Source organism: Petromyzon marinus, chromosome 17 (genome assembly GCF_048934315.1).
Source record: "Petromyzon marinus isolate PM22_M1 ecotype Great Lakes invasive population chromosome 17, UKy_Petmar_22M1.pri1.0, whole genome shotgun sequence".
Classification (NCBI taxonomy): domain Eukaryota; kingdom Metazoa; phylum Chordata; class Hyperoartia; order Petromyzontiformes; family Petromyzontidae; genus Petromyzon; species Petromyzon marinus.
The window spans coordinates 5497514-5513649 of NC_133683.1; the positions used below are offsets into that span (position 1 = coordinate 5497514).

At 44.5% G+C, this 16136-nt stretch overlaps 1 protein-coding gene across 1 annotated transcript; it reads left to right on the forward strand.

Moving 5' to 3' along the window:
* The first annotated feature begins 1202 nt into the window (after positions 1-1202).
* On the forward strand, positions 1203-4485 carry LOC142924820 (zinc finger protein 217-like). The gene is made up of 2 exons (XM_076067587.1): positions 1203-2171; positions 3222-4485. Exons 1-2 carry the CDS (start codon positions 1346-1348, stop codon positions 3428-3430), a joined length of 1035 nt encoding a protein of 344 aa, XP_075923702.1. The 5' UTR covers positions 1203-1345; the 3' UTR covers positions 3431-4485.
* The last annotated feature ends 11651 nt before the right edge of the window (positions 4486-16136 follow it).

Here is a 16136-nt window from a genome sequence, read left to right on the forward strand (position 1 = left end):
GTACTTGACTGCTATAAATGTCCACATGATAAGCCACTTTCGTTGAGCTATCATTTGTGTCCAGGTCGCTTCTGATAAGCGTTATATAGCTCAGTGGGCCTTACCTGGTTAAATAAAAATAGTTTATAGTTTAGTTTATAGTTCATAAGAACTCGTGACAAGGGTCAGTGTCTACTTCAAATATTGTTCAGGCTCTGGAGACCTCCAAAGTTATTCGTGATGTTATACATTTGGTTCGTTTTGAGCATAATCGCGACCTTATATAATTATGACGTGATGCACACGCTGAATATACGCACACAAACATCGTGTACACGTGTGTCGTGCCCTCTATTGTCCACATAGACGGCTTGTGCTGACGAGAGAACGGTCTTAATGTACAATGTCGTGACATGTATCAGCCCTTTGTCGATCCAGCGTTTTGATAGAGGCCTCCCCCACACCATGTCGTTCGTGGGAGTTGTTTAACCATACTTCACCATGCCGGTCAATGCGGGTTTGGTGAAGTGAGGAGGCCCAGAAACTTGTATATGCAGATACGAGTTTGCCTGTGGTTGCATCTGCAGAATTACATTCTCACACATCTTCAAGTATAGTTTAATACTTCTAAAATGCATTAATTATTGAGGATTCCATAAAGTACTGTGGTAAAAAGAAAATAACTTGATTTGAATACTTTGTTGAACAGGGAATGCTTTGAGTTTGTGGGTTGAATCCATTAGTGCGGAGTTGTGTTATTTCCCCATTTGCAAGGTGGGGTCTCTCTGGGTTCCACTCACACAAACATCTCAATGCAATGGGACCTTTCTGAAAATGCAGTACTTAGACTCAATGAAGCTTTCCTGGGTAACTATTTAACATTGTAATAATTAGCATGAGAGATAATGACGTTCACGTATAAGTGCCATTAATAGTACTATACTGTACTTTTATTGAAGACTATTTTACGTAGTTGTTTGTAAAAAAAGTGTCCATTCTCAAAACTTTTTAACTTGCCCTCGTACATAAATGATATTACAATCTTTATGGAGATTGCAAGTCAGAGTGTTGTGAATAGTGGAGTGAACGTGTGGTGCAATCATTATATTGTTGGTGTGTATATACAGAAAGGCCTATTTGGTGGGTAACATTAGGAAAATGGAGGTAGTTGGTCATTGTTGTTTAGAAACAAAATATTATTTGGGTGGATAAGAGGAGTAAAATCGTACATGATAGGAACTGCAATATTGTGGAGTTCTGGTATAATGAGTTGTAGTATATATGAATCTTATGTCACCTTAAGTATGCCTTTGTGAGTACACTCGTGACACGGGTGTCATGCGCGTGACCTTTGTCTTTGTTTCAGATGTGCGAGAGCAACTCCGCTGTGAGTCATGGTGGTGCTGGGAGAATTGCCTTTACCATCGATGGCACTTCATCAGCACCCGTCTCAACCCCACCTCAATCCGGTAGAGTTACAAGACCGAAAAAACTTATCTCTTGTGACGTCTGTGGGAAAAAATTCCAACTGGCATGGTGCCTAGAAGCCCACGTAACAACGCACAAAGAGACCCATGACCAATGGTGCCGCATATGTGGACAAAGGTTTGAACAGCTAGGAAAATTTAAAAGGCATGTGAAGACCCACGAGAAGGATTACGTGATAAAGGGTGCACCAGGCTTGGTGAATAACGGCAGTTTTGCCAATGCGGTGTTGAATCCACCATCGCCCTATGAGATGTGCTCAGTCTGCGGAGTTTTATGTCCTATTGAAATCCTGAAAACTCATGAAAGTCTTCACGCACAGTTCTTGTACAGACCGAAGCCTGAACATGATTACGCTTCGACAAAAGATAGCGGCGTTAAGATAAATGACATGAAATCCAATTTTCCTGAATGCTTTGGCCTAGTTCCACATCAACAAACTGCTTCACCAGTCAGTGAGAATAAACCATACGCTGCTCTCGATCCTATTACGAGCATGAAAGTGTTGATGGCCTTGCAGCAGAAGAAGAAGGAAAAGCGACGTAGACCTAAGTCCATTAAAAGAAAGAAGACCACCACCAGCGTCACCAATTGCAGCAGTAGCAACAGCCAGAATTCGGACATCAAGAGGATGGACTGCACGGAAGCAGGAGGCTGCGTGGAGCGGAACATCCCCAAGGTGGATGAACCCAACCTGGCACCTTTCGGTACGTCCGAGTAATGCACACACTACATTTCATTTATATGTAATTCATAATTTCACAAATTAGTTAATGTACGCATATGTTGACCATATCTGTATGCCTGCGCTGAGGAGTCTAGAGATCTGATGTGGTGCTGCTCGGATGTTGGGTTAAACCATGAAACTCTGGGTTTCAGTCACCGAGCCATGATTAAACTGGCTTCTCATTGATGGTCTTATCCAGTTACCAAACACTTCTTCCAGCAAACACTTCTGATGTCGCGTGATGTGTAGGAAATTGCAATAACCTCCTAGTGGATAAAAAACGGTCACGAAGGGATGTCATGAGCAGTGCAATGATATCTCCTTCCACGAGCTGTTCTCTTACATGAGGTGGTTCACTGCTGTGTGAGAGTTGCACAGAGATACTTCATCTCATGACATGGAGCCAATAGCACCATTGGAAGGAAACTGAGAAAAATACATTGCTTGACAAATTCCAAAAATTATCTATTTCTTAACCGGGGTAAATTTTACTTAAACAAGTGGGTAAATTTAGGGAACATTTTTGAATGTATAGACCGAGTCATTTCCATGATGGGAATTTCCTCTTCATTGTACTCACACCTAACTTCCATGTGTATTTACTCGTTCTATTGCAGGTAATTATTGTGTAATTAATGAGCTGTAATAGAATAATCTGGCTCAACCACCTCAATGTTAATTATAGTTGTTGCTCTGCATCAACATCAACCACACGAAGAAGTGCAAAATGTTGGGGCTTCAAAATAAGCCCCAAAAATGTATTATGATATTTTTCAGGAAATCAGTATCTTGCTTTTCTACTATTTGTACGTATGTTGAACTTCTTTCGTACCATACGTAGCCAACCGTGCTAATCGGAGGTATTTGTTGCTGGCCATTTGGCATTTTGGGCCTTTGGGCCTGTGCTCAGCAACCGTGATTGATAAAACGTCCCATATACATAGTAATGCTATGGCATCCACTGCATGGTGATAAATAAATTATGTATTAGCGCGTGCGTGTGCTCAACGGTGGATGTCTTGTGTTCCAGAGGAAAAGCCCTTTCCGTACAGTGACTGCTCGTACGGAGCGATGCAGAAGTCGAAGCTCAAGAGACACGTCCTGAGCGTTCACCACGTGCCCTTCGATAGCGCGCTGGACTCCGACTGCCCCAAGAAGAGAAGGCGTCTGGCTGGGTGCCGAGACCACGGCTCAACTCTGGATTTGGAGCGCGCACGATGCTCACGGAGAACTCCCTGATGATTTATTTCATCCTGAGGCTGAGGTACCACGTGTGGAGCGATGAACTCAAGGTTTTGTGCAGCGGACATTTCCATGATGAAATTTCGTCACGTTCACTGCTGCGAGGTTACATCTATTGCCGTATATTTTTAGTCAATTGCTGTATTTTATGGTATACAATATATTTAATAAATTGTCCTAATTTCATAACCCATCAGGTGCAGAAATCAGAGGCGGGGAGGGGGATTATTGAAATTATATAATTGATTAGTAATCATTTAATTAGTATGTTTCCTCTATAAGTAATGATAAATGTGAGATGTCTTCTTCTTCCACGCGTTTGTTCCACTCACGTGGGGTCCGCCGTCCTTGCCACCTTCTCCACACCGCCCCGTCCCGCGCCATCTCTCCCTCCGCTCCTCGGGCCACCACGTTCGACCGCATCACCACATCGCCCCACGTCTTCTTCTTCTGCCTTCATCTCCTCATCTTACAATTACAATTACTTAATAATACGCTTCCAGGCCGCACTAAGCCTGTAGCTGTCAGAGAGGTTAAAATAATACAAATTTTCTCAGTTTCAATGGATTCTCGAATTAGTCTTGACCAGTATTAATGAGTTTTACACAACACTTCATCGTTATCAAAATACATTAAGTGTTCTTGTTGGCAAGCATGTACTGCAACTTCCGACAGTTATGTTTGAGAGTGTTTAATATTTATTTGGTGTTCCTTTAGTCTTACGCTAATGTTACGTCCCATCTGTCCAATATAACATCTGCCACATAAGCCATTAATCCGATACACACCATCCGTTGACAACTTAGGCAATTCATCTTAAGTACAAGATACTATTTTTTGAATTTTGTGTACCGTGCCAAATCTTACTTAGATGTTTAGATTTTTGCTTTTCCAAAACTCGAGCTAATTTCTCAATTACTCCCACGATATATGGTATTTTAATTGTTTAATAACCTGATTCAGCAGTATTGCTGTTCGATCTTGGTTTAGCATTCATTGCTGTTAATTATTTGAGCATTTTCTTTGGTTCTTTCGGTAAAGTCACGTAGAATGAGAATAAAATAATAAATTGATAAAATATCAATTTATTATTTGATAAAATATCAATTTATTATTTTATTCTCATTCTACGTGACTTTACCGAAAGAACCAAAGAAGATGAATCATTGCAGTCACGAAAGCTTTAAATCGATATTTGAGCATTATTGTAGACATTCAATCGTAGCGTTTCTTTGACATGTTCAATCTCTCTCCCCAGACATTCACCATCTGACACTGTTTTAGCCAGATGTATGAGCATCTTGATGAGAGAGGTTTTCTGTACGGGGTAATGATGCGAATCTGCATTCAGATAGGCATCAGTATGCGTTCCCTTTTGGTAAACGCTGTGTGTGTTATTTTACCATTTAGGCCTCGTCCGATAAATCACCTCTCCCAAGGAAATAAGTATTTAGAGGCCACACGGGACCGGGGGGGGGGGGGGGGGAGTTTATCGTTGTGTCTGTTGCTGAGAGCAGATAGCGCGCAATGGAGAGCTTGCTCGGAGCGGAGCTGGGCACGTACTCGGCGAGGACGCTGGGCGCTTCGGCCAGTGGAGGCTGCATCAGCACCGGGCAGAGCTACGAGACGGGGCGCGGACACTTGCTCACCAAGATCAACGCCAAGAGCGGGGCACCCTCCTCTACGCCTCCTCTACGCCTCCTCACCACCTCACCTCCTCTACCCTTCTCCTCGCCTCCTCTACGCCTCCTCACTACGCCACCTCACCACGCCACCTCACCTCCTCACCACGCCACCTCACCTCCTCACGCCACCTCACCTCCTCACCACGCCACCTCACCTCCTCACCACGCCACCTCAACACCTCACCACCTCACCTCCTCTACCCTCCTCTTCGCCTCCTCTACACCACCCTGCATTCTTGCCTCAACCTTCATTCATTCAGCCCTGTCATTAATGTATCACTTTTTTTTAGCTGCGACTACTAGCTAATTTGTCAGTTACTCCCACGATATATGGTATTTTAATTATTTAATAACCTGATTCAGCAGTATTACTGTTTGATCTTGGTTTAGCATTCACTGCTCTGTTAATTTGAGCATTATTGTAGACATTCAATCGTAGCGTTTCTTTGACATGTTTAATCTCTCTCCTCAGACTTTGACCATCTGACACTGTTTTAGCCAGATGTATGAGCATCTTGTTGAGAAAGGATTTCTGTTCGGGGTGATGATGCCAATCTGCATTCAGATAGGCATCAGTATGTGTTCCCTTTTGGTAAATGCTGTGTGTGTTACTTTACCATTTAGGCCTCGTCCGAGCAAAATATCCAGGAAAGGGAGTGTGTTATTCACCTCCATTTCCATGGTGAACTGGATGGCCGGTTTTTGTGAATTGAGATGATTTAGACATTCATTCATTAAGTGTATCCTTACCATGTCGCCAGACAACCAAAGTGTCATCTACATATCTACACAAAAAAGTGGGTTTTAATATACTTGAAGCAAGTGCTCTTGCAACCCGGGGGTTGAGGACCCCTGTCTTAGAGGCCACACGGGACGGGGGGGGTGGGGAAGTTTAACGTTGTGTTTGTCGCTGCGAGCAGACAGCGTGCAATGGAGAGCTTGCTCAGAGCGGAGCTGTGCACGGACTCGGCGAGGCCGCTGGGCGCTGCGGCCGGTGGAGGCTGCATCAGCACCGGGCAGAGCTACGAGACGGGGCGCGGACACGTGTTCACCAAGATCAACGCCAAGAGCGGGGCACCCTCCTCTACGCCTCCTCACCACCTCACCTCCTCTACCCTCCTCTTCGCCTCCTCTACACCACCTTGCATCCTGGCCTCAACCTTCATTCAGTCAGCCCTGTATCACTTTTTTTCGCTGCGACTACTAGCACCACCGTGGTGAATGTTGCAGTGAACTTCCCCTCGTTGATTCCCCCCTCCACCCACGTTAAGGGACTCGGTCTACCAGACACTTTGACCGCTTCGTCTCATCCACTCCGCGTTCAACCACCGCGCCTCACTGCAGTTCACAACAACGCACTCAACTAAACAACTCGGTCACCCACTCATCCAGTCACTAACCCAATCACCCTATCACACATTCATCCAGTCACTAACTCATCCAGTCACTAACTCAATCACCCTATCACACACTTATCTCGTCACTAATTCAATCACCCTATCACCCACTCATCCAGTTAACCACTCATCCAGTCACCCACTCATTCAGTCACCCACTCATCCAGTCACCCACTCATTCAGTCACCCACTCAATCACCCTATCACCCACTCATCAAATCAGCCACGCATCCAGTCACCCACTCATCCAGTCATCCACGCAATCACCCTATAACCCACTCACCCACTCATCTAGTCACCCACTCATTTAGTCACCCACTCAATCACCCACTCATCTAATCACCCACGCATTCAGTCACCCACGCATCCAGTCACCCACTCATCCGGTCACTGACTCAATCACCCTATCACACACTCCTCCACTCGTTTACTCAAACACTCACCCATTTACTCACCCACCCGCTCACCACCATGCAGGTCACCTCACTCTTCTTTTCAGATTTATCAGTTTGCACTGCTCCACTCTGGAATCCACTCCCGGTCTTCCTGTTTTCCCAAACTCTTGCAACAATAAACTTGATCAATTTAAGGAACGCGTTTCTTTGATCTTAATTATCTAATTACTCATTGGACAGTTATGTATTATTATTTTTTATTGTTACTGGCCGTTTGGCGTTTTGTATTGTGTGGGGTTTGCATCGCTGTCAACCCCTCATCAGTGCCTACCTTATTACAGAACAATTCAGACCTTGTTGGTCACCCCGTGCCCCTTATAAGTCCCATGACAAGGGAGAAACACACAAATAAACTTAACAAAATGTTGCCCGTATTGAAACGGCCGTCTGCCGTATGGACCTGACAACTCACTCCCCCCCAACAGAATACGGGTAAACCGTGTGGGTTGGCGGCTATGGGTTTTGTTGTGTTTGCGAGTCCAAGTTATAGGACTGCACCCTGGGTTGTGCGTGGTTCTCATTGGTGGGAGATTCCCTTCGCTGTGTTGCACGCCAGTGGCTGGGGGCTGCCTGGGGCTAGTGACGTGTAAGCCGGTCCCAATGTGCACCGGCAAACATTTACCGCCAGGTGGCCCCAGTGTTTATTGCCCGTCTCCACGTGGATACCTGAAACCCATGTCAATCCACTGCTGGATGAGTCCCGCAATGAAGATACAATCAGTACATCCACTTAGCTTTTGGACTCCACCTGTTGCATTGGCGGCCGAATGCGAATCTAAATGTGCATACGTTAGAGACTGGTTAATGCGCATAGAAATCAAACCAATTGACCTACGACATTTGCCCCGTCAACTTTTGTAGAATTTTAGATGTGCATTACAGCTACTTTAGCCGGATGGTTGTGGTGGCTATGTATGCCTGTAATCCACGACTACGTGGAGGTGAGGGTTGGTGGATTACAAAAATGTTGCGACAACTCCCACCCCTTGGTCGTCAAGGAGGTAGAGAAGGCGGTGTCGAATAATGTGGACTCTGCCTGTTCCATCTGTAGATTTGTGATAGAGCATTTGATTGGATTTCTCCAGGTGCTCCGATTTCCTCCCACATGTAAACACTCATTAATCTTGATTTGAAGCTGTCGTGACTGCAGGAATCCTTACTCTTTGGTTCTTTCGGTAAAGTCACGTAAGTAGAAAAAATAATAATGGATCACGATGTTTCGATCGCCACACAAGCAATCTCACTGAGTCTCAAGACTCTTGTTCAGGAGGGGCCTGCCAACTTTTCGCAGGAGTAATTTGGATGTTTGGCTAGTACCAGTTACATTGTATGTTGTTGTTTTGCTATGGGAGTAAACCCATACAGAGAAAGGGACCAGAATGAGAAAAGCGAAGCCAGGCAGTCCTTCAGAAGATGTCATGCACGGGCGTGACCACTGCACCACCCTGCCGCCCAAACAAATGTAATTTAAATAATGTACAATACTGGCAAATAAACCCTATTAGTATCAACTGAATTTCTGGACAATGTGGCACGTGTATAGCTGCATCGGTGTTTCTAAAAGTCGTGTTAAAATTGCTTATTAAAAATATTATAAAGAACAGGTTTCCCACCTCTGGTTTCATTTGACTTACCGGTTGTCCTCATTATGTGTGTCACAGGTAATATGGAAAGGAAAATATTACGCAGCACGAGTTGTAGGATAAGGGTAATTATGGTGACACACGTGACCCCCTCTACACAAGAAACAGCTAGGATTCATATTCTTGGTTCTTTCGGGAAAGTCACGTCGAAGGGAAACAATAAAATAATACAAATATAAAACAATAAAATTCTCGCGATCTTTTGATTGCAACACAAGCAATCATCATCAGGTGTGAAAACCACAAGAAAATTTGAAAGAACCAAGAATATGAATCTCTGCAGTCACTAAAGCTTTAAATCAAAATGTAACAGCTGAGAGTCAATGCTGTGGTGTTGTGCGATTGGTGCAAGCGACCCATCATTGTGTTTTGATGTTGAGCTGTTAAAATTGCACTGTTGTGAGGTGAGGTCAAGGCCGATGACTGCTTCCAGCGGTGTCAAGTTCAGCATTTTGAAGAGGCTCGCGGAGGATGATACTGGGCACTGGGGTGCAGTCTCCCTCCATGAACAACAGAGGGCAGAGGAGCGACGCTCACAACAATTATTGGCGGAGCGCCGGGCGTATGAAACGCAAATTTGGAAGAAAGTTTATCTCGGGGAGTTAACCCACAACACCTGGGTCTATCCCGCGTGTTCACACGATAACGCGTTTTCACTACAACGCGTTTTCTCCGTCACAACGCGCTTTCTGAGCGGACTACTTTCTTGAGCTGCGCGGTTGAGCGAGATGAGACGGTAACGCGGCGGCGTCCCCTCAAGTTATTTGGACCCCCATCTTACCGTGCGTGGACATTATTATTATTTACGGGAGGAAAATAGTTTCCGCTTAACGCGGCACTTTTCAGGAACGCATCTACCGCGTTAAACGAGGACTCGCCGCGTACAGGTGCCGCGCACGCTGTATCGACCCTGGAGAAATCCGAAGCGCTATGAAGCTCTTGTTCACAGACGTCCAGTAAGGGGCGGGTGGTGTTGGTGGTGTGGGCGTCACCACGTGACACACAGCTTGTCCGTGGAGTCCATCGTGAGGGTGCCGACGTCGCCTAGGCAACGCCGCCCCCCCTCTGGCTCTGCTGCTGCTGCTGCCTCGCTCTGTGCACGCGAGGCGCCAATCCGTGACGCGGGCACTGTACGCGTTGCGTCACCGTTCACCGTGGGGGGCGGCGGGGCCCCAGCTACGTCACGTCGTGTACAGTGGCACATTAATATTGACACTTTTACTCGTGTTTATGTGCCTCGTTATTAAAGGTGAGTTTAATAATAATCATGCTGCTGCTACACAATGTGTGCATTGATATATACGTACAGTTTATGTGTTTAAACGCGATTGTAGTTTATGGGCCCTTGAGGGATTTTTCGCCTCGTGTGAGGTTTTTATGCGCAACCTTAATTATTGCGCTTTTGTTAATCGTTAACATTTGGTCAGGAATAATGCACTTAAGATAAATGTTCTGGCGACGATATTTTGCAAAACAGACGATGGCAAAATTTCGATTTAAAGCTTTCGTGACTGCAAGGATTCATCTTCTTTGGTTCTTTCGGTAAAGTCACGTAGAATGAGAATAAAATAATAAATTGATAAAATAAAATAACACAATAATATTCTCACGACGTTTTCGGCCACAACACAAGCGGCCTTCATCAGGTGAAGGGGACGAGACTGTCTGATGAAGGCCACTTGTGTTGTGGCCGAAACGTCGTGAGAATATTTTTATTTTATTTTATCAATTTATTATTTTATCTTATTCTACGTGACTTTACCGAAATAACCAAAGAAGATGGCAAAATTGTGTATATATTGTGCGATATGTGCCACTGAAACGGCAAGAAGTCAATAACAATGACTCGTGTTGAGTGTTTAATATGCAAGCAATGGGCCCACCACAGGTTCGTTAATGTTATAATGGAAGCAGTGAAATTAATGAAAATCTTTTGCTCTGCCATTTGATTTTAAATTACGACTCTTCAAAGAGCTTTGGTTGTAGTAAGCAATATTTGAATTTGTTTAAGCGACCTGTATTCTCTTACAACATGTTTTATATTCCTAGGCATTAAATTTGTACTAAAGATTCAGACTAATTGTAAATCTAATGGGACCACTGTAATCGATGTCCGTTAATATATGTAGGCGTGGTAAGGTTTCGAGACGCACTCTGCGATGCGTGAAACGCAGTCCGTGTCCTTCCTCATCCATGTGTCTTCATTCCAACGTCAACTTTGTTCTGCCGGTCTCTCTCATTAAGGCCACATGGCCACACTGTGTCTCTTAGTTCTTGCAAGCTAAGCTGGAGTCAGTCTCTCTCATTAAGGCCACATGGCCACACTGTGTCTCTTAGTTCTTGCAAGCTAAGCTGGAGTGAGTCTCATTAAGGCCACATGGCCACACTGTGTCTCTTAGTTCTTGCAAGCTAAGCTGGAGTCAGTCTCTCTCATTAAGGCCACATGGCCACACTGTCTCTTAGTTCTTGCAAGCCAAGCTGGAGTCAGTCTCTCTCATTAAGGCCACGTGGCCACAGTGTCTCTTAGTTCTTGCAAGCTAAGCTGGAGTGAGTCCCTCTCATTAAGGCCACATGGCCACACTGTGTCTCTTAGTGCTTGCAAGCTAAGCTGGAGTCAGTCTCTCTCATTAAGGCCACATGGCCACACAGTGTCTCTTAGTTCTTGCAAGCTAAGCTGGAGTCAGTCTCTTTTCAACATATGTCCCACCAAATTCTGTATTAATAATGTTCCAGTTTCTCTATATGTTTTTAAATTTAGATTTAAATTAATCTACATTTTAAAATCCACATATCTGGCTGCCTCCTGATGATGCTGGTTGTAATTACTGGCGAAACGTCGTACTCAGATTGTTAATGTTGTGGCTTTGCTCTCTAACACACAACCGGTGTGCTGTACTAGTAACGAATTGGCATGTTCTGTTTAAGTGACAAACCTTACTAATTGGCTGTGTCGGGTGGTGGTGGGTTTACCGACATTTTTTTTATATTTACACGATCTTACCCAAAAAACCTGTATTATGTAAAAATACATTTATTTTCCTCCTTTCTTTTTGGACAGTTTAAAATCTCTAACGTTTTTCAAATTGTTCTGATGTACAGTGCTACATTTCAAATTACTGTCATGTTTGCAACGGGTTGTTTAAAATATATTTAAATGGTGTAGATTCATGTTTAAACTCGCTTCGAATCTGCATTCATCATTTTCTTCTTAAGCAGTCCGTAACCACAATTGGTACATCGATGCATGACCCATTTGATTATGGTTTGTTGATCTTAATTTATCAATTAAAATGTTATTGAGTGTGCCAAATCCTAAAGAGTGGCGTTTGAGTCGACCTTATTTCATATTCACATCTGAAACGCCTGTGCACATGAATGTAATCCAGTTACACACTCTTCTACTTGTTCATCAACTCTCTTCGTGGTGTAGATTTGATGGCTTGTATAGCAACCATAATCAAACACAACAAGTCCGGGTGACTCATGATCCATAATTCACGATGCCAGTGGGCCAGGTTTCACTCTCAATTCTCTACCTGTGTGGCATGAATAAAACGCACCTGTAAATTTGACCTGAAATGATTGCACAACAATTGCCCCGCCTTCATGCGATGTTTATCCTCCACTGTTTATCTGTCTTTGACCTGAATTATATAAAAGTGCGGCTGTGCAACTGCTGTAGAGTCACATTGGTATAAACGCATTTTACAATATGAACAGCGCATTGAAAACGCGTACTATTTTAAGTATTGTTTAACAAGTGTGTTTACAAATCCACACTGAGAAACACGATGATTGACAGAGGGGAGTAGATTATGTTTTCGATAGTGTATTTAAATAGAGCTACTGTAGGTAAGTAGTTTTCAGTTTTAAAGGCATAGTTTAACAAGTCAACACTTGCCACCATCCTTCAAACCCATTGGTGAAAAAGACCACAGTTTATGTTTACATTATAATATGTTTACATTATATATAATATATAATATAATGTTTACATTATATATAATATAATGTTTATATATAATATAATGTTTACATTATAATACATTGTTTACATTATATATAATATAATGTTTATGCAAAAGCCGGAGACTTATGGGACCCCGGGGTCCCACCATAAGGTTCATATGAATGGTTACCTAATAACTTTTGAAACACGGTAATCGCTGTGAAGTGCAGTTTCCAATTCTTATTGTTGACTCAATCTCTCTGGCCTTTCTATGCAATATGAAGAAGGGTCATTGCCCGAAACGTCGCTTATCGGATTTTTTCCCTTTTTCAAGGCACCAGTGCTACTGATGCATGAATTTGTTTGGTATTTGAAATGATACGAAGGCTCAGCAAGTGATTCCTTGCAGACATAAACAGAAGCGATACGCGCCACCCCAGCCACCCATGTCGCGAATCAATCGATTATCGCGATTGAGGGCTCGTGAATAAATTCTAGATTCAACGCCTTGTTTTAAAACGTGAACACAGCCGGCTCTAGTGACTGGAGTGGGTGGGTGTTGGACAATGTGAAACAATGACACGCAACGTATACAAATCAAAAACAAATTCTTACGCACGCGATCCGGTGTGCATATCGCGATCTTCAGGATGAATGATCACGTCCGAATCAATGCGTCGTCGTTGCTCCCCTAGCATGCGCTCTGCGTAACCCGCTCGTGTTGTTGTTGTTTGCGGCAGAGTTTAGGACCTTCGTGGCCAAGAGCCGCAGCTCCCGAGGCAAAGGAGTGATGGCACGCTTCAAGGTGCCGGACTTGCTGACGCATCTCATGGAATGATACGGGGCTCCGGATATTCACGATCTGGGCATCCGTATCACCAGCATACCTCTGGGCATTTCCGTACGTGCCGTGCCTGCGTGTACGAGCGTGTGTGTGTGTGTGTACGTGTGTATGCATTGCGTCGCTTGTTGACTGCGAATTGTATTATTATTGGATGCCTCAAGTTATACTCTTTGGTTCTTTCGGTAAAGTCACGTAGGTATAAAATGAAATAAATCACGACGTTTCGGGCGCGACACAAGCGTTCGTCATCAGGTGGGAAAGCCTTGGTGTGCTGCTGAGGCAGACTGTTTTAAATGGTTTGAAATGTGTGTAGCCCATGGGTCATAAAGAAGTGGCCAGGGATAGTGATGTTAACATGAGAAATTAGCGTGTAACTGTAAGGTAGGAAAGCGGCCTCCTCCTCGATTTTACGTGACTTTACCGAAAGAACTAAAGAGTGTGGATTCCTGCAGTCGCGAAAGCTTCAAATCAAGATTGGCTCAAGTATGTATTGTTGTTGCCCTTGAGGGGGTTTACTTTCGGAATTAAATGCGTTCTGGAATTGCTGACACACAGCCACAACGTACGTGTCGCTGTGTTCACACCTGAGAGTGACACTGCATCAGCCTTTTACCAATATTCCCCCGCCCCTGCGTTTGCCTTACACGGCCACAATGCTGAGTTATCCTCAGTTGCTCAGGCACACAAGTTTCACACCTGTCTCCCTGTCAAGTGAATGTGGTGTATCCTTTTGTCATGCAGTCTGAGACAGACTTCCAACACGACTTCAGTTTTGGGGGTGCAGTGCTGCGACAAGAGCACTGAAGTAACTGCTCGTGTAAGTACATCATGTTAATATATCGTATTGAAGGCTGAGGCCTATTTTACTGTACCGCTCCTTACAGAAATCTTCTTTCCCGAGTGGTTGTGCATTTGTCGCTTGTTTCAGAGGTTCGCGATTCGATCCCAGGAGTCGCCCTAGTTAATATTGCGGGTGTATTATCCAAAACTGCATTTCTATATGCTTCACAAATAATGTAAAAAAATAAATCCCGTGTTATTAATGAATGAGGAGGACATGTGTGCTGGCGTCAGAATCAAAATTTGCAAATCTAAACAAGTACTCAGAAATGACTGGATTGGGTAAAACCACATGTATATATGTTGAACATCTTTCGCACTGTACATAGCCAACTGTGCTAATCGGAGGTGTGGAGGACAACAAACTGAACACAAAAAGCAGTTCTAAAGAAATTGTTTTCAATCTAGATTTAAAAGTGCATAGCTCCAATGGCTTCCTAATATCGGAAGGAAGAGCATTCCAGTTGGCCGCAGAAGCCCATCTGAAAGCGAGTGATGCGGTGACTGTCTTTGTTCGATGGCTTGCCAAAAGCCACTGCTGCTAGGATGATCCACCAATCCCATCTCTCGATTGCAATCGTGCATTAGCTGCACACCTTGCATTTGCTGTTGAACCACTCGTCCATCACGTGTTCCATCATCGCAACTACAGCACTGCCCTGCACCTGTGGCCGCCACAGTTGCTAACATTGTGTTGTTTGTTTAGGTGATCGGCAAGGCCCAGAAAGGCGAGTGGGAGGTGATGGACCGTGGGCTGGCTCGCATCGAGTGTGACATTAAGCAGGAGGTGGAGGGCCGGCCACACAAGATCAAGAAATACCTGTTGGAGTCGTTCCCCTTGCCAGGGACGAGCGCCGATCTTCGCCGACAGTTCACGATACAGCCGGCGGCCGAGATGGTGCTGCAGGTCTTCCAGAACGCCGAGGACATCTTTGTGAATAAGCTGAAGAAGGTGGGGCCATGGCGTCTGGACTTAATGCAACAAAATTACCTTGCGAGAACATTCATGCATTTGCTTAGATTTGTCAAAGATTTTCCATAATACATTTGTCCTCGGAATTATTTAATAAGTGATAATCGCCATACGTTTCAAGTCTGTGGATACTTCCACCATTATCAAAAGACTTGCTCTACCACTGAATTAACACTCCTCTATAATATTTAGGGCCATCGCTTTCACAAAATTCAGTCACACGTTGAAACAAAAGTAAGGGGGGGCATTGAAATCGGTCGGACATCTATGCATGTATCACCCTCTATTTGTCCCAACAGAGTGATATGGCTGCACGTGGTTTGGGTCCTTTGTTGTTTCTACCGACAGTGTGTGCAGGACTTCCTGGGGCAGGTGAAAGGGGACACGCCGGCCCGGAATATGTTTCAGTTGGCCCTGTGCTGTAGCTCCCTCGAGACTCCTCGCGACCTCGTGGTCAAGGAGAAACCGGCCGCGTTTCTCGGCAACATCAGCACTCCCGACACCAGACCGCCGCCTACTCCGGGGAGTAAGGAGACAAATTTGCATATACAGTAGACTCGATTATCTGCGCTAATGACGTGGAGGATGGCTGCGGATAATTAAAAATCTCGGATGATCCAAAGATATCTATTTTTTGCGGATCTCTATGCCACAAACTAACGATCAACCGATCGATGCACGTGCTGGGTGATAACACTTTCCTGCTAATTTGACCAAGTCCAATATCGGCTCAACTTTCATGTGACGGACATTACTCTCACGTTCAGAGTGGGTTAGAATGTGCTTCCCTTTACTCTGTAGACCAGAGGTCACTAGAAGCGATGTCAGAGGTAGCTTTGTGAAGTTCTCTTCTGTGGGCCATTCTCCAATAGGACGGGTTCCGCTGCTCCGTGAGAGATCCGAGTGGATACTCCGTC

Excerpts from the sequence above, each read along its gene's own strand:
- LOC142924820 (XM_076067587.1), top strand. The coding sequence starts at position 1,346 with ATGTGCGAGAGCAACTCCGCTGTGAGTCATGGTGGTGCTGGGAGAATT. Across the intron at positions 2,172-3,221 it reads ACCCAACCTGGCACCTTTCG|AGGAAAAGCCCTTTCCGTAC; the intron begins GTACGTCCGAGT and ends CTTGTGTTCCAG.